The following is a 26,614-nucleotide window of genomic DNA, read 5'->3' as shown; positions in this document are numbered from 1 at the left end:
AGACAAGACTAAATATACCTAAAACACTGTAGGCAGCTTTTAGCCAAACTGGGTTTCCAAAGCTCCCAAAGCAGACTGCTTCATGGCATCACAAGTGCTACTGCTCAAAAACATTTCCTGTCACTTAACTTAGAAATGCCCCGCTGTGAATTAAGCCTGTTGTGTGTATGAAGAATGTATGGTTTCCTTCCTCCTGAAACTTTGATCTGAGCTAGCCCAGTTTTAAGCAGGGTTTGGATCAAAGTGTTCCTTCCAACCACAACTATCCTATGATACTACAGCAGCTGAAGATAATGGTCATCTTCTCAGTTCTTTCCTAGGCTAATTGATTCTCTCCTTTCTAGATTATGCTGTTAAGACTTCCAGTCACTCATCACTCTTTCAAACACTCTCCCAGCCACTCTATCATCATCCTTGAAGCTTAGTGCTAGCCCTGGATGTTGTATGTATCTAATGTCCCAAACTGCAGCTAACTTTGATCTGAGCTGGTGCTGTTTGAGCAGCTTGGATGAGATGATCTCCAAAAGTCTGCTATTCTACAACCAAGAAAGCAGAATAACTACTCTAAACCTTCCCAAAAATTGTTAGAAACCATGGTAGAAAGTTATGTTTTTAATTGATTAATTCTAGTTGGACTTCCAAAAGCACATTAGTTTAATATCACAGATAAATCATTCAAGTCAGAGAATGGATTTAAAGAGGGCTTACCCTGCTCAGATAGCTGCTTTTCAGTCACGTTCATTTGATTTTGCTGGAAATCTCTTTTAGGAGGCCTTTCAAATCAGAGAGCTTAAGAATTAAAAAAACAAGTCAGTCTAATTCATTCCAGCAGATGACTGCAGCTCAGGTTGGTAGAAAGTGAACAGGAAAAGCAAGCAGTTTTAAGTACCTTTAAACAACATACAACAAACATGCCCGAGAAAATGCCATACAACATCAGCAACAACCAGCATAAAACCCCTAATCTGAACTCCTGCCTACCTGGCTACCCTGCAGGTGCCAGCCACTAGTTAGATAGCAGTAACTGACTGCTCTTCGTATTCAGTAGTCACACCATGGCAGCAAATGAAGCACTGTTAATATTGCTTTTCACACAAAAGTAATGCTAATAAGTAATATGAGATACAAGCAATTGCCTTGCAAAATATTATCTCAAATACAATAGTACTTGAAAAGACTCTTCCAATTACAGTTTTCAGCTATTCAGTTAATGCAGTGAGCCCTAATACATATGTAATTTAGTTATTTAACAAGCAGGCATCAAGCAGCTAAAAGCTCCAAACTATCTCCCATCTCCTTTTGCTCCTCCAAAGCAGAGATGGCTGATCAGTGTATTTTTGTGGACCCCAAATGGTTGTGTTTTTTTTAATATCCCTTTCCTTTAACACCTGCAATATAAATTTGCAGAGATGTCAAGCCAAGGAATAGTATCTAGCACCACAATTTAGGGAGAGTGAGATCTTATTCCTTTGGGAAGTCATTGGGATGTTTCATGGGAAAAAAAAAGTCACTTTGGAGAAAACATTCTCACACATGCAGCTGCCTTCAAATTCTACAGCAATGCAGATGCACTGTCAGAGAAACAACAGCATAAAGGCCATCTTGAACAGCCCCGGAATTGGTATTCATTAGATAACCCTGACCAAGGCCTTTGGCAGAGATCCCTGCTGCAATCTGGCCTAGAGGCTGAACTTGACAGAAGATGTATTTGAGAAGGATGTATTCTGTGTAATGCTGCTTCTTCCCATCAGTGTTTCAAGGGTCATATAAACAGCTGAATGCTGCAGTTTTGTGGACAGTTGGCTTTACTGCTGCCCATCCAATCAAAGGTACTGCAAAACACTTCTCCAACGCTATTGTAAGCATCTTTCTACTTCATTCTCCAGCACAATATGAAGCTACTACAGAATCAAGGGTAAAGGAGCAGGTTAAAAAAGCACCATGAAAATGGGATCCTGGTGGTAGCAACAAAGACGACAAATGATTCATTTTCCAAGTGAGCCGCTATCTGCTTTATCAGACACAGGCACATCCCCCAGAGCAGAATGAAAAACAAGTACCTTTGCATCCAGTTGTCTGAATCGATGCACCATCCTGAGAACAGAAAGAGACACAGAAGAGAGGGCTGAATCCAGATACTAAAGAAGTCTTGGCTAACCACCCCATCTACTCCTCACTGGCCAAAAAGTGTTTACCTACCCTTAGTAAGCGTTTACTGCAAATTATTTTACTACATTACTACTACTACTACTAAATTACTACATACAAATTATTCTTAACGCTGCACTTTTACATCTTTCTTGTCAAGACTCTTCAAATTTAAAACATGACCTGTTGTTTTTAACACATTATCCAGTGCTGAGTCTTTCTGTGTAGACTTAACATGTTCATAAATGGCAACATCCACAGCAGGGATAGAGTATGGAAGGCTCCATTTTTTCCCCATCTATTCTGTTTTTTCCCCATCTATTCTTATCAGCTCTTCTCTTACATTTGATTTGGAGAAATTCTGAAGCTCTTGGAAGCTGGCTACAAAATTAAGCCATCACACATAGCAGGTAATGTTTTCTAGCTGTTTTCTAGCTTTATCTTTCCTCTTATACTATTAGTCTGAAAATGCTGGGATTGATCCCAAAGATAATCAGTGCATCACAATTTGGTAGTCTAAGCATTTTACCAACCAGCCCAATCAACTATTTCTGAAGCCAACGTGCAGCAACTAATAGAGAGGACAAAAAAAAAAAAAAGAAAACGAAAAAGAAAAAAAAAGAATCATCTTATTAAAAAAACCAAAAGGCAGCTTCATACTGGGTTTATTTATCAAGTTCATACTGGGTTTATTCATATACACAATAGTTTGTAAAAATGTAGAGCTGCTGAAAACTTGGGATCACTAAAAATACTCAACAGAACGTTAACGGAATGAAGACAAAGGCAGCTAGACATACTCTTCTGAGGTATCGCTGGCTTTGGTATTGATTTTGACCAGGTAATTTTCCTTCATGACAGCTTCCCATGACAGAGTTTCATTGTCTTCATTTTTTGAGCCTGGGGAATGTATGTAAAAAAACAAAAATACAGAGAAAACATCAGATTCGGTCAATTTGTGTCCCTACTGGCAAGATGCACAAAGACTGGCTTAGTGCTTGCTATTACCTCCCCTGCATAGAGAACATTCACAGCCCTGTTTCCACCTCTGAGAACGTTCTGATCAACATGACCCTAATGCATTATAGTGCATGCTCCTGGCAATCACAATTGGTTAAAAACAGCAACAGCAACAAAAACAAACAAAAGTCTCTCTTATTTTTTTTTTGACTCTTTGTTAGGGCTTTGTGAAACTGCAGCCATTCCACCAGGCATAGGAAAGTTCCTACGTGGGTGTCAACTTTCTCTTTGTATTCACTGCTTCTGCATTTTCCTATAGTGGATTGTTCAGAAAACATCTGTTAGGAATGTGTATAACCTACCATTCAATTCAAACATTTCAAAATGCTGTAATACTGACTTCTCTTAAAAAGCATCTCCTGCTGATGCTGTAAATTAAACAGTGACAAAGAGCAAGACAAACTTGGAGGCATCAAAGTCCTCTAGGATAATATTTCTGCACTTTATCTTGCTCCAACTGGATTAGCCCAAACCATATGGGTCCTAATAACGACAAAATTCAGCTAAGTTTTCCCCTTCAAAAGCCAGCATAAGGCGTGTACATCAATTACAGACACCCTTATCTGTTTGCAACTCCAGACCAACTGCAGCTCTCTAAAGAAGCACCAAGGTTGATGTAACCTCAGGAGCAATTAATTCAGTCACAGAGGTGCGCAGCCAAGAGCCAACAAATGATTTCAGCCCTGATTCCTCTACACAGCGCAAGTCAATTCAGTGCTTTCTCCGTGCAGTTCTCAGTTCCCATCAACATGTCAACTAAAGTGACATTCTGGCTTTAATTAATTCTTATATTTGCTGTCACTACAAGATGCACAACTGTGCATCATCTGTGCAGAAATATCTGTTAAACAACCTTCCCAGAAAGGGAAGTGGACAGCCAAGACCATTTTAGTCAGCACTAAGGAATTTTATAGCCCTAAGATATATAGCCTTTGTCCTAATGAAGTAACAAATCCTGCCTGTGCTGCACGGCAAAAGTCAGGATGCTGATGGAGGGAAATAAGTCTGTCAATTAGCTCAACTTATCTCTCCTCTGCTTCTAAATGGCACTTAATAATTGAAGACATTCCACTAGTTGGGGGAAAAAAGCTTGTTAAAACAATTCATATCTGTGTTCTCTGATAAAGGAAATAAGGGGATTGCTAGGGGACTAAACCATTCCTCTGCTTTTGAGGTGGTTTGTCCACTTGCCAGAGGGCCAGGAAAGTCTCCGTAGTTCATTCAATCACATGCTAGCAGATGGAAGAGCCCATGAAGAAAACAGCTGTCAGGCTGCCCTTGCAGCTAGTAGCTGTTTCAGCTGGTAGATAGTAAGGGAAAAAGAAATTCCAGGAGGCAGAGTAGTAATCAGAGACTAAGGCCACCTCCTGTACAAGTTACCTCAACATTTAGAGCATACCAAGCCAGGCATCAGTGCACTTGGGAACCGTGCAGGAGGAATGCCCTACCAGAAGCTGATCAGAAAAAGTTTATTTTAATTTCTTTGTGCAGAACATGCAGATGACTTTCAGCAGCTGCAGCCTCTGAATGAATTTATTCAGTGCTCTAATACACACACACACACACACACACACAACTTTCGAAGCTAGCAAGTATCACAAGCAGTCCTAAAATGATACAAATAATTCGAAGACTTAATTGATCTTAATTGATGCACATTAAGTAATTCTGCCCCAGAAGACAGGAAAGCACTAGATAACTGCGCAGTACTCAAGCGGAGCAGGTATCATGGTAGAACTCAAAAGCTCTCTAACCAGACCAAACCCAAAGCTATTGAGGGACAGAGACTAAGAATCACAACAAAAGCAACATTTTTGAAACCTCCTGTTAGAATTTTAGCATGTTAGCAGTATAATTTCCCATATCCTAAACAGAGCACAACTTTGGGCTGAATGAAGATCAGAGTTGAGAAGAAGCTGAGGCTTTGATTTGTATCTTGGCAAAAAGATCTCCAGTGGCTTTGCATTTGATGGAGAACACAAATGAGCTGCTCTCCATTTCCACCCATCCACCTCCTCGAGGTTCTACACTGCCCTTGAGTATGTCCTGCCCAAAGTATGTGGCTTAAACACAGCACATCATGAAAGAATTGCAACGCATCTGCCCCTGAGCTGACTTTCAAGGAGGAAGAAACCGTCCTACTCACAACAAATAGATGGCTCTTTACTTTCATTCTTACAGCAGCATTTAAAACATTTCCTCATCACCATGAATATGTAGGCAAAGATGACAAAAGGGAAGGGGATGGTCAAGCGACTGCAGTACTCCTGGACCAAGAAGTAACGCTGGAACTTCCACACCTGGTCGTTGTTCTCTTGCACTGATCCAACAGTGTAACTGACAGGCAAAAGAGGAGAAAACACAGGTATCATTAGCTATTCAGCAAGGAACTCAGAGGCAAGTTACAATATTTCTCTTTATCGTACTAGGACGTGTTTTTGTAAGGTCATCCTGGAGCCAGTCATTTTCCCTGGTTACAAGTTTGTGTAATTCTTTGTTGTGTCGGCGTCCCACATTTCATTTTTCTCTCTGATATGATGTGAGAGTAGACAGCATGTATCAGAGAAGTCTACGAGGTTAGCATCATTTTCATGCAATCCTTTGTTGTGTAATCCTTCAAACGTTTAGAACTAAGAAAGTAGAGGAGGAAAAAAAAAAAGATAAAGTAAAAAATAAACTCAAAAATTAGAAAAAGGGAGAAAATACTCCATGTGTTTTCACTATCTTAGCTCCAGGCAATTTTCTTTCAGTCTAAACACATGAAACACATGAGAACAGAATGCTTCACTACAAGATACTATATCTCATCAATTCACCAGCTAACGTATTTCTAAGCAAAAAAGAAACCCCAAAAATAGGCCACTTAAAAAAAAAAAAAAAAGCTATTGAAGTTTTTGTTAGAGATATTAGAGTTTTTGGCATGGATCAGACCTACTGTACTCAAGTACTGCATAATCCCAACACAGCCAAATCCATGAGAGCAAACAATTCACAGAGTGCCTGAACTTCTATTGCTGTCATTAAATGTTAAGTGGGTGTTTTCAGAATGCCTGTGTTGAGATCCTCATGGACCCTTCCACGAGATAATGTAGGACCTTAACTGGCAAGTGTGCTGCTGAAAATTATCTGTTGTTTTACATCATAAGTGCAATCCCAAATTTCCAAACTATCAGTCGCGTTAGACCAAATTGATGACTTATTACAGCAATCTTTTTATGATAATAAAGATGTGGTTTTATTAACTGGAACTGCTGTATGATGTATGAGGAGTGCCTGAGGTCCCTTGGTTTGTTCAGCCTGGAGCAGAGGAGGCTGAGGGGAGGCTTCATGGTGACCCCTTCCAGCTGGTGATTACTAAGAGCTGTTTAATAGTTTGCAGATGACACCAAGTTATTAGGAAGGGTTGATCTGCCTGGGGGTTGCAAGGCCCTACAGAGGGATCTGGACAGGCTGGATCACTGGTCTGAAACCAGTGAGATGAGGTTCAACAAGAATGCTGGATGATCACTCCTTTATTACGTACCCAAACATGGCCACGAGTAGGTTCACAAGGAGGATGTTAGTTGAGAGCATGTATATGCACACAAGGGGAATAGTAATCCACTCTGGGAAGCGGGGTTGGTTGTTGGCATCCAGTTCCACGCACAAAGGCTTGGACTCATTCCCAGAAAAGGTGCAGCGGTCAAAGTTGTAGGTGGTACCTCAAAGGGCAAGAGAGGAGAGCAAACAGTGAAACTTCTCCCTCTGTTTCTGTTGGTTCAGTCCCAGATAGTGCAACAGAACACAACATGTGTTGCGTCCTCTTCCCCCCCCCCCAATCAAACATAAAACCTTCCTTATTGCTCTGGAGAAAAGGGGACAAAAGGGCAGATGCTGTGCCCCAAATATTACAGCTCAGCTACTATTACAGTTACTTTGGCTATCTAGGCAGAAAAGAAGGCTGGCACCTAGAGACAAAAGCGGTAGCAGAGGAGAACTGAACAGCTGGAAACTATTAGACATGGAATTAATTTCTCATATTAGGCCTTGCTTCAAAGGCCTCAGCCTGGGAAATGAGTCAGCTGCTGACCCCCTGAAGACCACAGATGACAGAATTATTCCTCTCCCACTCAAACAACGGACTGGGCAACCACTGAAAGGACAGAACCTTCCACCAATCAGAGAAGATAGCTACCATCAACATCATCAGGGTACTGGCCAAACATAGCCAGGTATGGCTCATAGATGACTGATCGAAATATCCACTCCCAGCGGTGCTCATTCTTCCTCAGGATGCCTTGCCTGGCCACACCAAAGGCCACCATCCACACAGCAAAGAGGAAGAGGAAGAAGAAGACATCTATCATCTGAAAAAGGACAACAAGCAAATGTGTCAGCGTCCCACATTTCATTTTTCTCCCTGATATGACGTGAGAGTGGAGAGCACGTATCAGAAAACTCTATGAAGTTAGCATCATTTTCATGCAAATTCACAGCCACCAACATGCACGTACAGAAATAACTGACTATTCCCACGAGGGAACTTCAAAAACATTTACAGAACCATAAAAACAAGAAATTTCTGAATACAGATTGGCCCACCATCATCAGACAGGCTCCATTACACAAGAAAACAGATCCACACATAAAAGCTATTTGTGGCACAATTACACCAGTAAGCCTTGCAGCCAAGTGCCAGGTGAAAGCAGCCACCACTTCTGTAAACGCCATGTCAGGTGGCTTAAGGCTGGCATTAATATTCCCAGCACTCAGCTAGTGGTTTCATACATTTCCAGCTTTCAGTGGCAGACAGATATGTGAAGACTAGCAATATCCTAGTTAAGCCTTCCTGTTGTTGCAGACCAACCTTCCTCCAGTGACCGAAATATGCCACTGAAACATTTGAAACACATAAGACAAAAGGCTACGAGGAAGAAAGATTTCTCTTCTGTTCTTTAATCTTTTTTTAGTCTGAAATTCAATCTTGCACAGAGGAAAAGGCCTTGCTCTTAATTAGGTCCTATTCAAATCTTAATTAATTCTGTTTAGCAGATTTAACAGAAGGAGTGAACTTGCTGCCATCAGCAGAACAGTGCTGATATGACACCTTGTCATATCATTTATTTAAACGCTCTTGAACAGCTGCCAGAATCTTACCATCCTCTGCAGCATAATAATTTTGGGTCCTAGATTCCTGCTAACGGTGAAAATATGGATCAGTCTCAGAGTAAAAACTATGTAGTCCAAACAGAAAATGACTCTCCCAGAATACCAACAGCTTTCATCAGATGAGTGAAGCCTGATGGAGACAGCAAAAGAAAGCGAAGAAGAGCATTGGCTAAAGCATACAGAAGTCAACATAAAAACACACTGGAACAACTGAAATGGGAAGTGAAAAGTGAATCACTGGAAAACAACACAGCTACCCGGAGTCTCAAGCCCACTCTGACCCAGTCCCACTTGATATTTATCATCAAACTTGTTAACTCCTGCTATGTTTACACACATTCTCTCTTGGCTATACCACTGCCTTCTCCTGTCTCTTTCTAATATTAACAGCAAGGCACCTTTAGGTAATCCTTAAGCCTCATCACAGTGCAACAACCACTCTGCTGCACTGAGGTAACAAGAACTAAGTTATAGCTGACTAAACAATTACAATACCATCATATCTTTGTCATGGTTGTTAACCCACCCATTCGTGTAAAGCAGCTTATGTGAACTGAGGACATTCTGTTACACTACTGTAAGTAAAATTACAGTTCACTCAAACACAACACACTACAGGTCAGAGTCCAGTTTACCATACTGAATAGTCAATAACAGAAGCCAGGAAAAATCCCAAAGTACTTCTGACTATCTGGGACATTCGTCATTTTATCCTGAAAGCTTACTATGCTTTGTATTGCCAGACTTGAAGGCACTGTCTTTAAATCTATGTCCATTTAAGCCATCTTCTTGTAAACATGCTTATGCAAATCCAGACTAAGAATGGTTGTCCCAACAGCCCAGAAAGATCTGAGTTTAGGGAGGTTGACTTTGATTCAAGGGAAAGACTCAACCTCCATTAAACAAAAGAGAAAATGTTTCATGCAGGTGCTCCTCCAATCACCTTATTATTTCTTTAATTGATTTTAACAATTTATAGTCAAGACGTCGTTGTATTTGTTGCCTTTGTAAAGAACAGGGAGTTTCAGGAACATGTTTGCCAAAATCTTGTGACAAGTTACAGTCAAAAGTTGGAAAGAAAGGGATGTCACAGAATGGCCACAAGAGAAGACGCCACTCACCTGAGCACAATCCCTGCTACGAAGTAGAAGATTGCTAGGGTATCCATAACATTCCACAGATCTGAGAGGTACTTACTGCCATTCATATACCACTAGAATGGAAAAAGAGCAGAAAGCAACAGTCACACAGCACTGGCCAGTTACCTGAGGTGCTCATACACGAGTACTTGCTCCCCCCATCTCTCCAACTGGATGGGTAAATCTTCTGCCAATGCAACAGTAAGGTTTGTTTCCTTGCTCAGGTAATACTTTCTAAGACACAATACATACACCAGATTGTTTCCAATTTACCCAAAGAGTTTTTTAGGAACCCAGCAATGCCAGAAGTTACTGGCAACACGTTTTTCACTGCTTACACGTCAGGATTTTCTATGTCTAGAGCTCACTGACTTAATGCTCTTGCAGTGGACCGCAGACACTGCACCACAATGTGGGTTCCTGTGCTCAGAGGACACAACCCTATCACATGGATGCTGCTACAATGAATGCTCCTGATGAAGGCTGAGACCAATGTGCTTAGGGATCACACGAATGAACACAAATGCTCCTCGGGGAGCTTTTGAGTAGATCATAGTATGCTCCAGCAGGCTGCTGCCAGTTGGGTCAAAGGAGTCTTGCTTTGACCTACCAGGAGCAGCTGAAACAATGTGGGGAGGCAGGGTCACTGCTTCAGGGCAACTGAAGTATTCAGGCTTCCCTTTCATCAGAGCCCATTCAAGTAACCTGTCCCTAGCTACATGCATGTGCTTTAGAACAAAGATGCTGATGTAATTAATTCTTCTAACTACCAGACTCTCTAATTCTAAATTACCATGCTAGTAAGAATCTCTACTGTTTCCCAGACTGAATGACTGGTAGTGCATCCTGGATTGAAAATGTGTGCAACCAACTTCTGGATTCAAATCAGAGATAGTTTGAGCCACTAGACCTGAGCTCTGATTATTAAAAAAATTCCATTACAAAGGCTCCACAGAATGTTAGCTCCATAACCTTATTCATGTTTAGAGTGATCTGACTTGTGTAATCAACAAAATCAACTCCAACCCCCTAATTCACATACAGTTGTTGAAAGTAATTCCATGCAGTGGCAGATAACTGGAGGTTCAACAAGTGCTTACAGTGCTGCAGCCTATGTGGAGCATAGTCTCCTGACTCCCGGAGGACCATCAGCCCTTCACAAGGCAGAATTCTGACACTTGGTGGCTCATGCATTGCTAAAGATAGACAAGTATTTGGCAGCTAGCAGGTTGCAAGGCTCAAGATGTTACCAGATACTATTTCAGCATCTCGGGACCCATACACACCCCTTTCTTACTATTTAAGGTACCAAAGGTTGAGTGCAGAGGGAAGACAGCAATCCTGTGACACTGGGTTGACTCTAAGAATTTCCTACACCAAACATGAGTTGCCTTGCTTTCAGTAAGGCAAAAAAAAACAACTAGAAATGACAGTGAACTGATGTTTTACATGATGCATAGGGTCCAAATGTCTTTCACAAAGAAATGAGCACAGCGCTGCCCTATAGCTGTATTAAATGTAGCAGGCTGCAGCCTGACGCCTCCATCTGCCCACTCATCTGGATGGAGGCTACATCCAGGAGGCAAAGAAGACAGCAGGAAGGGAATGTTTCTAGTAGTTGGTAACTCCATGGTCACATTACTTATCAAAGGACCAATTTTCTCCTCCATATAGTTATCTGACTGCAGCATCTACATTTGGACCACGTGCAACATTACTCTGACTTTTCCTTTGATATGAAAGCAAAATATGACACAAAACTATTTTGTAATTATTAAGGACAAAGATAATATTTTGATAGCAGAATTGGACCCATACTTGTCCACTCAATCTCAGAGGAAGCTAGGGAGAAAGTATCCCAAGAAGCCAGTAGGGCTGGGACTCTGTTCTGCCTTCTGCTCTTTAGCAAAATAGCTTTGAAGTGAGGATATGAGCTTCAAGTTTAAATCCTCAGTAAAGTCTCTGTTTTAGCTGCCTCCACTCCCATAATCAAGCTGATACAGTCTGGCTGCTAGCTATTAAAGAAATCACTGGGATCTGAAGCTGTTCTATCTGCTCAGGTTAGTGAGAAATAGTGGCATCGGGAGGAAGAAAGGTTTCTACCCCTAAGCCTTTCCCCTGGATTTTTGCTGGGTCCACACAGGAAATGCATTGACAGGTCCAGAGACACCAGAACCTAAACCAGCAGAAACAAACACCATTGGTGTTTTCATTGTGACAGTCTTTTACTTTCATCCCATTTTCCTTAGCAAGTAAAGCTGGCTTAAATAAGGTACTACCATGAGTATTAAAAAGGAAAAAGACTACATAGAAATTTAAGCATTGTAGCATCAACACTAAGTCAAGTCATTTAGGTTCATGGGAGAGATCTGGTTGGAGAGTGGTCTGATTCACACATCACTCAGAAGCTCTTGTTTGCTTCATAGGGCAAGCAGAAGGCAGCTGTACACTGAAACCACACTGACGTTTCCAGCACCTTGTGATTCAGGTCCCCACAATATTGAATTTGCTTGAAAACCAGTGTTTGTTGGTGTGTATCTAGGTCAATCTTCTGTTAAATCTAGTCTCCAAGTTCTCAACTGCTTTGGCAACCTCAATCAAGCAGCCCTTAAGAAGTATCTCCAGTGGCACCAACGTACCCACACAGCCCCAAAGCTGTGTGTAAAATAGCTCAACAGCCCCAAAGCCTGCAGCCATTGGGACGTAAACAGGAACCAGACATTGGACAGAATGCACAACCCAGGAAGCAGTTACTCTCTAACTTTAAAGCAGACTGCACTGCCTTAAGCTATGAGCGAGGGAGGAAACCGACAAGACAAGGCTTTAAATCTAGCATTAAACATTTTTGGTTTTCAAGAGCTGCCTACTTGTCTCACTTCATCACAAAGCAGGATGAAGACCAGCACATAAAGGATGATCTCCAGGATGGTAGGTTCCTTCTGAAAATCCATGAGCAACACGTAGGCGAAGAGCAACAGGAAAACGATGTAGAAGATAACATTCCATGAGAAGACTACAAAGGGCGAGGTGAAGAACGACACGTAATACAAGAAGAGTTTCTTACTCTTCTCCACAGGTTTTTTCCTGAGGAATTAAAAGAAGGAAAAGGTCTCAAAGCACAGCTTTTATGCCTGGAAATATTTGCGCTCTTTATCAAAGTGAAAATTAGAAAGCTTGCAAAGTCTAGCACAGGATAGCAGCGTCAAGGTAATCACAGAATCGCTCAGGTTGGAAAAGGCCTCTAAAATCCCCAAGTCCAACCTCAACCCACCCCACCATTCCCACTGACCACATCCCTCAGTGCCACATTTCCACGGTTTGTGAACACGTCCAGGAACGGTGACCCCCCACCCCCTGGGCAGCTGTGCCACTGCAGCACTGCTCTTTCTGAGAATAAATTGCTCCTAACATCCAACCTGAACCTCCCCTGGTGCAACTTCAGGCCATTACTTCTCGTCCTATTGCTGTTATCCAGCAGAAGAGGCCGAGCCCACCTCACCACAACCTCTTTGCAGGCAGTTGCAGAGCGATGAGGTCTCCCCTGAGCCTCCTCTCCTCCACACTGAACAACCCCAGTTCCCTCAGCCGCTCCCCATCAGACCCATGCTGCAGACCATCACAGCTCCTATTCAGTACTCAACTGGACACAATCCTGGGCAATTTGCTGTAGCAAGGGGATGATCTTGAGAGATCTCTACCAGCCTGAATTGCCCTGTGATTCTATGATCAATTGACTTGCTTTAATTCTGTTAATGAGAATCCAATTGATTACCTGAATGAAATGAAACCACAGCCTATTAAAGGGAAAAAGAATAGGCACAGTATAATCTTCCAATTCTTAGTATCTCTTGAAATCTCTCCATACCACTGCTTGGAAAGGAAATTCTGCAGGGAAAAGGAAAATACTCTCGTTTGTTTCAAGAACAACAAAATAACTTAGGAATGCTATCACAGCAAGTTTGATTTAGAAGAAAAAAACCTTCAGATTTAAAACAAAATAACAATTATTCCTATATCAACAATACAGCAGCATCAGTAACAGCGTGCTGGTTCCTTAATCCAGTCATCCTTTAGTTTATCTGACAAGGAATTGAATGTGAGCCTAAACAGGCCTTGAACTGATTTATGAGGCACTTTACACTAGGCAGTATATCCACACTGTGTGAACACAGAAGTTGTGCCAAAGAAGAAGCCACTTTGGGCAGTCTTTATCATCAGGGTTCTTTTCTTATTTTATTTTATGACCTACTGCTCTAAATAATCTTCCCCTCTCGACAATTCAGCCATTTCCAGGAGGGATGGAAGCCACAAGAAGGGATGCATTTCACAGCACTCCCGTAGGATCTGACTTGCATGAGGACAGTGCCTGAGCGGTGGAGTTTACACTGGCTATTCATGTGGATGCAGCATTTTGACAGCAAGAATATTTGCTTTTCTTCCTAAAGTCAACCAGATCACAAGAGTTACAGTGATACGTGCACCACCTTTGCACTGATACTACCTGCACCCCTGGCTGTGCAATGAATTGCTGGTCTTTTGCTTCCACTGCTAGTTCCAGGCAATTGCTCCCTCCCCAGGCTTCACAGGAATAGGTCAGCAGCTGCTCAGCTAGGTTTTCATCATTGCTGTAGCACTCGGTGAACAGCTCTGGAGGAAACAGGCAGGTCCATAAGGAGAGAAGGAACCTCTTCCAAGCCTCTTCCCCATTTGGAAACAGTTGTAAAGCTCAAAGAGCAGGAATTATCCTGTCCTGCAGCATTAACACTTGTTCATACAGCACTTGCTGCATACTTGTACATAGACTTTCCAGCACAATCACACACTGAGCTCCAACTTCAGACTCAGTATTCCACCAAATGGGATGCAATTTCCCTCACTGACTTACAAAATGGAACATTAAACCATGCAGACCGAAGACTTCTTTCCAAATTTTCAGCATGATAAAACAACATATGCATACACTTTACACATAACAGACTTGCACGCATTAAGCTTTCATGCAGAATTCGGGTTGGGATGAAAAACTGTAATATAAAAGTCACCTTACACAGGGATGGTGTTAAGGTGCATTCTACACTAAGAACTGAGGAAGTGCTCCTCTCCAGCAACATATTTCCCTAGGTGTTATTCAAACAGCTTTTAACCATAACTGCAAGGATGCATACATACAGCAATACCTTCAGCTGGTATTACCAGGCCAGTCCTGAAAACAGACTTCAGTGGTCATTTCTCTGTATCAGACCCAAGAGACCTGGATACCTTTAAGAAAGTCTAAGTGGTTTTCACCTTGTGAAGCAGAAGATACTTTCTGGTAACAAGCAAGATATTTTCAGATCTGATCTCCAGATCTGATGCACAGCAATGTTTGCATAACATGGGCTGTTACACGTTAACCATTATCTAATCTGATTTGTGGATATGACAGCAAATTGCTTGACAATGCAATTACAGACTTGCCATTTGTATAAGCAGATCAGTCAAGAGAACAAGGCCATAACCTGTAATGAAGTCTTTAAAGGCAACAGTGTATTGTATTTTGCTCCAAGTTATGGGATGATGGGCCCTACCCCAACTATCTGACACCAATTAGCCTCTTTAAATAAGAAATACTCGTTACTCCAGCTCATGAGATGCAGAACTCAATTCTGAACCACTGACAACCCTTTTAACAGGAGAAACCAAAGGTCATAAAAAGAAAAATGACTGACCTAGAATGCATGATCTAGATCTGCATTCTCAATGAGTGGCAGCAGTGCTTTTCTTCTCAGAATAACAAAGGCTTAGGATGTTGTTGTTTAGAATTCAGGAATTCAATATACTTTTTATCTGCAATTTAGTCTCACTCCTACTTTGCAGTACTACTGCAAAATGGAAGGATGACTCCTCTCAACCCAAACATTACCAGCTCTCATGAAGAAAGTTTCTCTTACTCTATATTGTCCTTGCTATTTCAGCCTTGCCATTACAGCCAGGTAACTCTTCTTCCTAAGGAAAGAAATTCTCCACCAAAAAAAAAAAAAAAGAAAAAGAAAAAATCCCTGAACACTCATATTTGGAGGCAAGCTGTTCAGACAGAACAGTTTCTAATGGGAACAGATGGTGTGGAAAACAGTTCTAAGCAGTGAAAATCACAATGCTAATGGAACAGGTGGCCCAGAGAAGTTGTGGGTGCCTCATCATTAGAAGTGTTCAAAGCCAGGTTGGGCAGGGCTCTGAGCAACCTGATCTAGTGAAAGATAGTGTGGGATGGCTCGGGCTATATGATCTTCAAAGGTCCCTTCTCCAACCCAAATCATTCTATATTTCTATGATTTCATGCTGGATAACTAGTTTTCTAAATAAAGGGTTTTTCTACTTCTTCCTGAAACGTCATACTCCTCTTTACAAATCAGGCCAGCCTTCTGGGAAGTATTGCAGCAAACTGAATGAACTACATTCCTTGCATTCTGCTTTCATTTTGCATTATGTGCACAAAATAAAAACACTGTTAGGCAAGCACTGCTGTACATCAGATCTGGAGATCGCTAAAGCCAGTAACATTCAAAGAAACGGAACAGTTTCCTGATCTCTGACCCTTCTATTAAATTTCTAAAGGGCTTAAAAGAAGGCACTTACCTACTGCTCTTGTCTCATACTCATTAGCAAGTTCCTCAGACTCACCAGCAGCATTTATATCATTCTTCACTTTCGCCATGCTTTTCAAGAGCTTGCTGGCCCCAAGAGCTGCCAAAGTACAACCTCTGGTCTGTGGAGAGAGAGTTAAGTCACGCAAACCCCTCTGAAGAGGGAAAGTGATATATTCTTTAAACATTACCCCCTTTTTTGCAGCTGCTGTGCTCCCAGTCAAGACTGGCAAATGAAGATCTAGTTCCATGACACAAATGGTAACTATCTCTGTAGTGGGTTGGTTACAACTTTGTGACCAGTCTGAAAAGTTTCTTTTGTTTTTCAGTCAGATATCAGCTTTGCATGTCTGGCTGAAGATGCACAGAAGAGGGTCTGCTCTGCCAGGAACTACAATCCTGTATTCACAGTACAGCCATCTGGACCAGTTGACTATGTTAGTATATTCCAGGGAGGAAGCGCTCTGCTTTGGAGACACAGACCAATGTGAGCAGGAGCATCCATCACCTTTGCATGCATTAGCATCACAGTTGCAGTCTGTGAATTATGCATTTGATGCAATTATATCTAAATGTCTAATCAAATTTAGAAACGGATTTCAATCAAATACTTGGGATCACAACAATTTCATATTGCAGAATGGGGGGCACTTAGCATTCAAGATTGAAAACAGACAAGAAAATGTAGCTATGTGTAAGTACTAGTTTGGACTGCTGACATGTATCCAGCATTATGGAAGGAAAGTATGAAATCCAGGCCCAAACACAAAATGGATAACAGTAAACCTACTTACTGAATCACCTTGCAATTGTCTACGGCCAACAACCTGAAGACGAGGAGCATCACTGTGCTGTTTACAAACAGGAGCTAAGAACAACTCAACTCACTTGTTCCCAGATGACTTTGGATAACTCTTTCTTATTCTGAAGAACAGACCAGATAAACAGAGCTTGCAGTGGATGTCTTGTGATAGGACACTCAGTCTGAAGGAAAAAAAAGCAACAATTCTTCAGACCAAAGTTCAACTAAACTGCTTTCTGGAACAAGTCCTTAAAGTTCTACACCATCAACTTCTTTGCTCTAGAGCAGATTGGTACAAAATACCACAGTCTGTACCAGGTTATAAGTTCTGATTACTCATGCCCAGCTAGCACCTCTGTACTGGACTCTGCATTTATGTTGGTTTCAATTATAAGCATAATTATGACATTGATATGTCATGATTATGATTGCAATAGAAATTATTTTAACTCAACATTCAAATACATCCACCCATTTTGCTCATAGCTAAACAATCCCTACATGTATTGGTAAAATGGGACCACATGTTAAGTTAAAAATAAGGCTGAGATTGTTAAAAGTAAATCCTGCTATACTAGAAATAAAACATAGCTTTTCCTTTTTCTTTTTCCCCTCCTTTTCAGGGATGCAAAATGGAAATCACTCACTGAAAGATGTATCTCCAGCTCATGCTTGTTATTTTTATCATCTCTTTTGAGACCTCTCCGAAAGTCTTCAACCATCTTCCACACAAACGTGAGGAGTGCATCATTATAGGAGTTCTTGGCGATTTGCAGGTTCTTGAACACCAAGCTGCTGAAGTTGTTGGTGTACAGCTCTCTAAGAACCTCTGTGGTAAGGAATTTCCTCAGATTCAGACCATTTTCCAGAAAGAGACGAACAAATTTGGGCCTGTCTTTCACTAGGGCTGTGAACATGACATCCTGCAGGTCAGCAGACTGGGAAGAAATGGAAGAGTAAATATCAGCAGTCGTATGGGATGTGAAAAGCTTACCTAAGGGGACTGATACCTGTAGCTAACTGCCACATTTTCCTTCAGGCTGGCACACTTTCATGAGAAACAGTTTTTCACATATGTAATTGCACTTGTTGGATGGCCTCCAATACTTCTGGCATGACCTGACTACGATACCAGTGCAAGGAGGAAAAGGTGGTCTTAAGTATCACCACAGAGGGTGGGACGCTGAGACACTGGCTGCTGTTACCATGTCTCTCTTCCCCCTTCTCCCCTGGCCCATATCACTGTACTGTACCTCCCAGTTTCGGTCATTGGTGAAGATCTCATCACTGGCCAGGTCCAACTGGTTCCACTCCAGCAGCAGCTTCAGCTGCCCATTCCAGTTATCTCTGTTATGTTCATTGGTGCTGAAAGCTGCTGAGGAGGAACAATCCTCTAGGTAAAAGACCAGAGACAGAAGAGCTTCTTGGCATACTTATTCATCTCTGATTTCACGCTCTGCTCAACAAGAGCCCTGTATCAGGCATCTTTCCCCAGACTCATCTATATCTTCCTGATTGGGTTTTAGAGGATTCTCAAAGCTTACAGACACACCTAGTGCCTCATGCATACACATCACACCTTCAGTTTCACATACCATGCAGAAAATGGTACTATTTTGTTATTTTTATTATTTGTTTTAAACTCATTTATGTCTTCAATACTAATTTCAATAGGGAATTTTGCAGGAGAAAATTAAACGAGCACAAGTAAAACCAAATGCTAAACCAAACCCATCTCCCACTGGGACAGTTACTTCAAGTTTAAGAAAATGTTGCACGCAAAAGGACTGATGGTTTCCAGGTTCAGCAGAACACTCAGTTTATGAAAATACGTTTGCACAGGGCAAAACCCCACTATTCAGAATCCCAGAGTAACCCATCTTTGTCCGCCTGTTTAAAAAGCAGCACACAAAAATACCACACACACAGAATGACAGAACAGAAAGACAATTACTTGCCTTTGTACAGAGCAAAAGAAATGGCATTGCTCACAATTTCATCTCCAGCTTCTTCTGTTTTGATAACTGTCAGTAAATGAGGGTTCTCAAGGACTTCTTTGATCTACAAAAAGAAGTTTCAACTCAAAGCAATATAGAATGTTTAGCAGCTGATCTCCTAGAGCCTCTTTAAAAGAAATCTTCCATCACACTGTAGTCAACTTCCTTCTCATCAGTCCTGTTTCCAAGTAGAGTTGTTAAATTTACACAAGTCCAGACAGGAGCAGATGAGATTTAAGCTGCCAAAGTATAAGATTAGTTCTCCTCTGAATACAGCAAACATCCCAAAAGACACAGTATCAGTAATAAGGAACTACTCTTAAAGTATGACCGACTGAATCTCTATCTGGAGCTTGCAAACAACTTACAATGGTACATACATAAAAAGTAACTAATATTAAATAAAGAGGGGGAAAAAGTGAGTGAAGGGGACTTACAAGAAGCAACCCATCATTTTCCACCCCCATTACGAACATGCAATCACTTCCCACCTTCTGCTCCCTCCCATGAAGGCAGGAGATAATTAAACAGAAAACTGAGTCAGACCCTATGATAAAGCACTGGCTTTTAATTGAGGAAGTCAATTAACCTAAGTTAACGGACTACAGGGCAGAAGTGTTGTTGGAACAAAGACTTCAGAAAAACATCAAGATTTTCCTAGAGCTCCATTTTTTCGTCCCTATTTAGGAGGGCAAAAGTATATCTAAAACCAGGTCAGTCAGAAGATCAGGTAAATGGAAAGTCAAAACAGTTTCCTGAATTTGGCCTGAGCAATATAGGAGATGCTCTCCTTAGTTCTCCAGTCTCCCCAGTCTCCAAAAAAAGCTCTTATAATAAACAGTCAGCATGGCAGCTGAATTCTGAGGGTTCCATCTGTGGTCAAAGATTTAAAAAAAAAAAAAGGCAAATGAATTTGCTGGTGTATGTGCACTGTTACATCTTCAGCTGCATTACATGTATGCAGCACATGCTGCTCCCCCAAAACCTGGCTGCTCCTAACCTTGTTTCCTTTCTACCTTTCTGCTACTTTCAGCTTCACCAGCTCTCTACAACAGCACATACTACTTACCCATTTGATCCAGCTTTCAGTCTCCTCTTCTGAGAGCCTTGAAATGGTGCGAGGCAGGTGCCTCAGCAAGCTCTCCTTGACACACGAGGAAGTAAGAGTGTCTTCTGGTTCCATCAAGCTAGCTATAACATCAGCTATCCGTCCAGAGCCTTCCACAACAACACAGGGAATTTTACTTTTGATGGCCACATGGATAGACTAGGGAGCAAAGAGGAAAGATGACGACTTGCAGCACCACTGTGCTATTCGAGAATACTATTTATTCAAGAATACTGTTCAGGAAGAAAGCCTGGTAATTTTAGTATAGACCACCCCTTCTGTGAAGATGTTTTTCTCAACATCTGACTTAAACCGACAGTCACTACTCTTCTATGGACAAGTGTTGCTTAAGTAACACTAAAGGTGAGTACAAGGGCTCCAGCTTTATTTGTTAGAGAAAAAGCCAATATTATTACACAACAGACTTCTGCAGCATGAAACCTGCTGATCACTTTGAGCTGGTCAGAGACTCAGTTTACTCCTGCAGAAGATAGGTTTTGATTTTATCTACAAATGAGCAAGAAGGCAGACAAAGATGTCTGAATGTATTATTAACACTAATGAGTAAACCCTATGGTTGGCATGAACCCATCCTTGAAGCATCATCCAGTAACATTTCAGAGGATCCTCCTTCCATGAACGAAGCATTTAATTTGACGTGGCTTTTATCATACCGATTAGATAGCTAGTAAATATGTTATGCATCATGGTGGTTTGATGTCTCTCCATACAGGCAATCACAATGCTTCTCAACCAGCTGTTCTTACACAGCATTCAGTACAACTCCTTCAGTTGTAGTAAAATCCTCTCTTAAAAGTTGGCTGTTTGAAACTAAAAGAAGATAGCAGTTACAGCAAAGCTTCACTCTAAAACTTGAATGGATGCTTTCATCTCGTCTTTATCTTTGGACTTCTGATTAGCATATTGAACTCTGCATCTGCATTCATCTACAATATGCTTGTGGGCAAAACTGAATTAATCACACAAGTAGAATCAAACACCAGGAAACTTACAGAAAGGCTAGGGTAACGATTTCACAGAGTGATACAGACTACTTGATTAATGTTAGCAATGAAATGGTAACAGAGACTGTGCTTAGAATTATTAGGAACATTTTTTGTCACCCAATTTGACTAGCCTCAGTATTAGCTCACTTGTTCAGCTCTCTAGGTTTAAACTAGATGTGGCCCATGGTTCACAGGATCAGCAATAAGGTCAGCTTTTGCAGGCTTTAAACTGGAGTATTTCCAACATAAGCTGATCTTCTCAGTGTATGAAATGAAAATACTAATCTCCACTGAACAAGTGCAAGGCAAATTTTGGCAAACCAAACCATCAGATAAACTAAAGGTCAATAGTGACATGGCTGACAAAGACTCTTCTGATATACAAGAGCAACGTTCCTATGTCACTCCTGGAAAAAGTGAAAGAAACAAATGAAAGAAGTAAACTCACTTTCAAAGTCTCTTTCCCTCCTCCTTGAGCAAAACACACAATTGGAATCTTCCCACCGTAATTTGATTCTGTGGAACAGGCCAAAAGAAAAAAAGATTCAACTTGTTAGTGCAGTTTGACCAACCTGTTTTCCTCAGTTCAACGACATCATTTCTGAGTTGTTCGTGCACTCATTTTGATACCAGTTTACTGTTGATTTTGGTAAATCTATCAATAACAACTTATTTTTAATGAAAACTCAGTTGTGCTTAACATTCTGCTAAGCTGGCATCAGCCTTCTCCAGCTTTTTTTTGTTCCTAGCAAACATAATTTTAGTAGCTCTGAAGCCCCCAAAACATCTGATTTCTCTCTATTTACCTATCGCTTTGATTATTTGGAGTCTAGATGCAAGGTTCTTATCAAAAGTTGAAGATTCAGAACTGCTGATTCCACGTTTTCAGTGGTAAAGGAAAGCTAAGAACCACATGACTCCAGCTGGTTTTTAAGAGACACAAAGTCAAGAGCAGCTGCCAAGGCCTTTGTCTTTTTCCTTCTTAGCAAAGAAGGGACAAAGAAGAAACTGTTTATAAGCAGGATGCAGATGGATCATCACTGATATTTTTTTAAAAAGCATAATATCAGCTCCTGTGTAGCTGTGCTTCAGCAACCTGGAACTCAGTGCCAGTTGGGCCACATGCAGAAGTCAGTAGTCAGCTTCCAAGAGAAGGAAGAGTAAGAAGGGCTGCATTGCTAAAGCAGATTATTTGTTGTGTCTTACAGAGGACTACTGTCACATAAAAAATGGCAGTGAGGGGAAAGAGATGGCTCTGAAGAAGACTGCTTGTTCTTGAAAGCGCTCGATATGAAATGCAGATAGCACACTCCTCCCACTTATCATTCAAGGGATGATTCTACTGCTTTTTCATTCCTTGGAATGAGCACTGAGCCCCAGAGCAAGCAAGTTCCAAGGAGGAGGAGGTCTGCAACCTGACATCCACACCTACCTGGGATGACTCGCTCCGAAATGTACTTTTCTAACTGAGTTCGTACTTCTGTCTCTATCGTTGGGTGCCCGTGGGTGCCATTGTCAACCAGTAAGAGATGGGTGTGATTATTATCCAGGCAATAGAGGGGATCTCTCTTGAGATCATCCATTATGTAATGAGCCAAGTTGTACCCCTAGAAACATAAGCACAGTGTTTAACAGAAAAGCAAGAACAAAGCATGCACAAATTTTGAAGGTCAAACCAGTGGCAGCTGAACCTCCAAACACCAGTTATTCTTTATCATTTAGGAGTCCTGACTCCAGACACTAACAGTCCCAACAGCAACAAAAGATTGTGAGAGAAACATCATAGAAGAGCACAGCAGAAATATCTTGTTTTCTTTACAAGTACAGATTTGAGATGATCTTCCCATAACTTCATTTCAGGTAATGGAACAGAAAGAAATTAGTTCAAACAGCTTAGTCCTTTCAGAAGTTCTGTCAAGCAATGCAGGAGGCAAGTATGCTTCCTTCAGCCACTGGAAACATTAAATCTGCAGAAAACTTACTTTCAACACATCAGGGAATTGCAGAATTTGAGGGACTCGAAAATTCTGGGAGGGTCCTGTTGAGATCATCTAGTCCAATCCCCAAATCATCTCGGAGCCCTCAGTATACTCATCAGTTTTCTTATCTAGCTGGATGGATTTTAGATATGCTTGTAAGAGCTAGCTTATACAAGATATAAAAGGAGATGTGCCAGTGTATCTGACTGATGGGACTGCCTCAACAGGGACAGGTGGCACAAGGTGTCTTAGTTAATGGGAATCCCCACTGTGGGCAACTACGCAAGGATTTCACAGCTAGAGTAAGTGTGGAAGAGGTATTCCATAACTGTCAGACATGAAGTTAGAGCAGCTGAATTTGCATGCAGGCATGCTAAGCCCACAGCTGGAATCACTAGATGATCCTCCCCCCCACCAGACCTGATATTTGAGACCATCTTGCATAAGAGAACACCTTAGCACCCTTCTGATTTGGAAAGAGCACTTGGTATTTCATCTCCGTGCAACGCGTGCTGAAGAAAAGCTGGACCCAAGTTGAATTGTTTCAGGTACACAAAAGCTAACTGTTGTGTTGTTAAGTTTGTTGTTGTGTTTCTACACAAACATTTCATTGGAAAAAAAAGTCCAGCAAGCTCAGGTCTACTATAACATAATAAGACTTCTTTGCTAATCGCTCAAGTCAGTCATCACATAACTGATAGCATCAGCTGAGCCCATCACTGCTCAGAGCAGCAGTCAAGGATGTAATTTGCATAATTTAGAGCAGAGCCCTGTCATTATTTCCCCACTGACTGTTCATGCTTCTTACCTCATTATCACCGCTGCGAATCAGGCTTTCTCGGTTGGAAATCATGCCCCAGGCTGCTATGCCAATAGCCACCACATTCTCCTCGGAGCTCAGACTGATGGTGTTATCTCTGACCACTTCCCCAATGTACTTCATCAGCCCGTAATGTGTGCCTCCTGTGAAAATCCAGGCCCCTGGGGACAATGTGGAGGGATAACATGGGAGGATACAGTGGAATACCTTCCCTTTCAAAGACCACAATCCCACTCCCATTCAAAACTTGACACTTTGAGGCATTTATCCTTCAGTTAAATATAAAATACATGCCACACAGCCTACCTTACGTTGCCATGGGCATCCGAAGGACTAGTTCTCAACTCTGTAACTTACAAACTGATAGATAACATTTGTCCCACATGCACCAGCCAAGCAGAAACAACACGAACACTCTGCTTCCCTGCTGACCCTCTTAGCTGCTTTCTCTCCATCAACCTTATGCAGGTGTAGCAATGCAAATCCATGTGCAGGTCTTTACCTTTGGACTGGGCAATGTAGATCAGCCTGCTGAATATCTTGCGCATTCGGGGCTTGAGCGCGAAGTTCTTTGCCCCTCCAGTGACAGAGATGACAAGGTTAGGGGTTTTCAGGTGCCAGTGCTGTGTCATGAGGTCATAGAGTGTTTCAGGGTCTGTGTCACATGACAAACGGATGTACTTCAGTGAGAAAAAATAAGAGAAAAATAACAAGAGATAAACACTGATAGCTGGAAACAGACCAGGAACTGTATTTTCTTCTCTATCGTACACTCTCATTGCAACAGCTGGTGGGCAGCGAGTGAACTGATGAAGAATCGGAGCTTAAGTATTTATTTCTTCCTCTAAGGCATCCTTATATTCTCCCTACAACCTACAGCATGGTATTTCTGAGGTACTTTCCTCTACTTGTAGATCAGGTCTAGAGATAAGGGATGGTCTTAAAGTGGAGCACTGAGTGGTAGCTTACAACCAGCAGCATAGTGAAGAACACTGCTCATCTCAAGTCTCCCAGCTCTGCCTTTTCAGTCCCAAAACTGCAACTTGGGTGAGCTGCAGTGCCGTGACTGTACCCTGTGTTCTGCCACATACATCTTCAACTGCACAGAAGATAAACTGCATGACACAGGAAACATATTTGCCACTACTAGTGAAAGTCATCGAGTTATAGAATCACCAAGGTTGGAAAAGACCTCCATGATCACCCAGTCCAACCATTCACCTACCACCAGTATTTCCCACTAAAACACCTCTGTTAGTACAACATCTAAAAGTTTCTTGAACACCTCCGGGGTTGGTGACTCCAGCACCTCCCTAGGCAGCCCATTCCAGCACCTAACCACTCTTCCAGAGAAGAAATTTCTCTAACATCCAACCTGAAGTTCACTGTCTCTGTAACGAATCGACATCCTAAGAATCAGTTTGGTGTGAACTGATTACAGCCGTGACAGCAGCCGTCTGGCAATCTGGCAAGCACTGTCTGTGTTTGTCTTAGCTTTAGCTCATAATGATGACAAGTAGCTATTCTGTGGAGACTGAACGATGTATGACCAGAATGAGGGTGGTGTGGAAGAATGCTGACACCAGATGGCACAGGTAGCAGTCTGTAAGAAGAAATCAATGGGCAATAACAATCAATGTTTGAGTGTAAATGCGTGAGGCAGGTAAAAATAGTTTTAGAAGTGAGAAACCCAATGGAAATAACTGCATAATTCAGAAGCATTGAGAAGAAAGAGCACAAGCACAAGTCTTGAAAAAGATCTACCGAAACAACTCCTAGCATCTCACGCCCAAGGAGGAAAGGATCCCCCTGACCAATACTGAAATCCTCCCTTCAGAGGCCTGAAGAGTCACTGTAAGGCTTCCCAAACCTTCCACTCATAGACCTTGGATCCACAGGATGAACACCAAGCAAGTCTGTGGTACAGCAGTTCTAACTGTAACAAAACTACATCAAACTCACAGCAAAGTCTGAACAGTCTATCAGGATGCCATAAAGAACATAGATAACTGGTTTCAGATAGTCCTACCATCTCTCCATTTATGTAAAAAAAGCTCACTGTTCTATTTTTTCTATGCTAAAAAAAAACAACTTGAAAGGCATTCAAATTGAATCAAACAACACACTCCTATGTTCTAGGAAGGTTCCCAAGCCTAGTTCCTGCAAATGGTTCAGAACAGCCAATGCAAGCTCTGCAGTAGAAGGCATTTCTCCTGTACAAGGCTCTGCACCCCACCATCCACCTGGCTCTTTCCACCTCTAGTCCATGCCAGGCTGTAACCCGCTCAGCTGAACGCAGCTTGCAATTTCCAAAATCCAACAGTGCCATCTGCCTGATGCACCCAGCTAGTGCATGCCCACAGACTCGAGGACCATCACACACAGGCAATAACAGGCATCTCTGCAGCTGAATTCAGACAGGTATTCAGCAAAGCAAGCTTTCATCCAGGCTGAAGGCCGCCAGAACATTAAATACAGAAACTGCATGTTCTTGGATGGCACAGCTTCTGAGCAATACTGCAGAAATAAACGAGCTGAAGGAGGACTTAGTAAAGGTAGACTTTTTATTGGCCTGTTCACATCTGGCATCTCTACCACAATAATGGTGTGACCTTGGGAGCGGGATGCAGAGCGTAAATCTTCCTGCCCCTCACTGAAGAGGGTCTTCAATTACCTTGGATTTGGGGGATAGGGGCAAGGAGAAAAAGGTGCAGGGGAGGAGGAAAAAAAGGAAGGGGGGGGGGGGGGGGAGAAAAAGGTGAGTGGTCAGAAAGCTCTGCAGGCAGCAACGACATGCCATGCAATGATAACGCCATTAAAAAC

At 41.9% G+C, this 26,614-nt stretch overlaps 1 protein-coding gene across 2 annotated transcripts in view; it reads right to left on the bottom strand.

The window, feature by feature from the left end:
* Positions 1-738: 738 nt before the first annotated feature.
* The window catches only part of TRPM8 (transient receptor potential cation channel subfamily M member 8), a gene marked incomplete at both ends in the record, with an annotated part of 28,623 nt that continues 2,747 nt past the window's right edge, over positions 739-26,614 (bottom strand). Inside the window, 21 exons of one of the 2 annotated variants that reach the window (XM_079539335.1) lie at positions 739-789; positions 2,061-2,094; positions 2,949-3,048; positions 5,315-5,505; positions 6,692-6,869; positions 7,343-7,514; positions 8,305-8,446; positions 9,438-9,529; positions 12,323-12,539; positions 13,228-13,340; positions 13,957-14,102; positions 16,071-16,200; positions 16,967-17,062; positions 17,528-17,818; positions 18,134-18,252; positions 18,839-18,941; positions 19,947-20,144; positions 21,441-21,508; positions 22,425-22,599; positions 23,780-23,952; positions 24,294-24,471. In XM_079539335.1, the coding sequence (XP_079395461.1) occupies positions 739-789; positions 2,061-2,094; positions 2,949-3,048; positions 5,315-5,505; positions 6,692-6,869; positions 7,343-7,514; positions 8,305-8,446; positions 9,438-9,529; positions 12,323-12,539; positions 13,228-13,340; positions 13,957-14,102; positions 16,071-16,200; positions 16,967-17,062; positions 17,528-17,818; positions 18,134-18,252; positions 18,839-18,941; positions 19,947-20,144; positions 21,441-21,508; positions 22,425-22,599; positions 23,780-23,952; positions 24,294-24,471 (2,967 nt within the window). The remainder of the gene's footprint in view (positions 790-2,060; positions 2,095-2,948; positions 3,049-5,314; positions 5,506-6,691; positions 6,870-7,342; positions 7,515-8,304; positions 8,447-9,437; positions 9,530-12,322; positions 12,540-13,227; positions 13,341-13,956; positions 14,103-16,070; positions 16,201-16,966; positions 17,063-17,527; positions 17,819-18,133; positions 18,253-18,838; positions 18,942-19,946; positions 20,145-21,440; positions 21,509-22,424; positions 22,600-23,779; positions 23,953-24,293; positions 24,472-26,614) is intronic. The other variant, XM_079539336.1, reaches the window with a different exon arrangement.

This window comes from Tetrao urogallus (genome assembly GCF_951394365.1).
Source record: "Tetrao urogallus genome assembly, chromosome: 8".
In the NCBI taxonomy this organism is placed as follows: Eukaryota; Metazoa; Chordata; class Aves; order Galliformes; family Phasianidae; genus Tetrao; species Tetrao urogallus.
The sequence above is the reverse complement of the archived record's forward strand: the minus strand, read 5'-3'. Positions and strand labels throughout refer to the sequence as shown.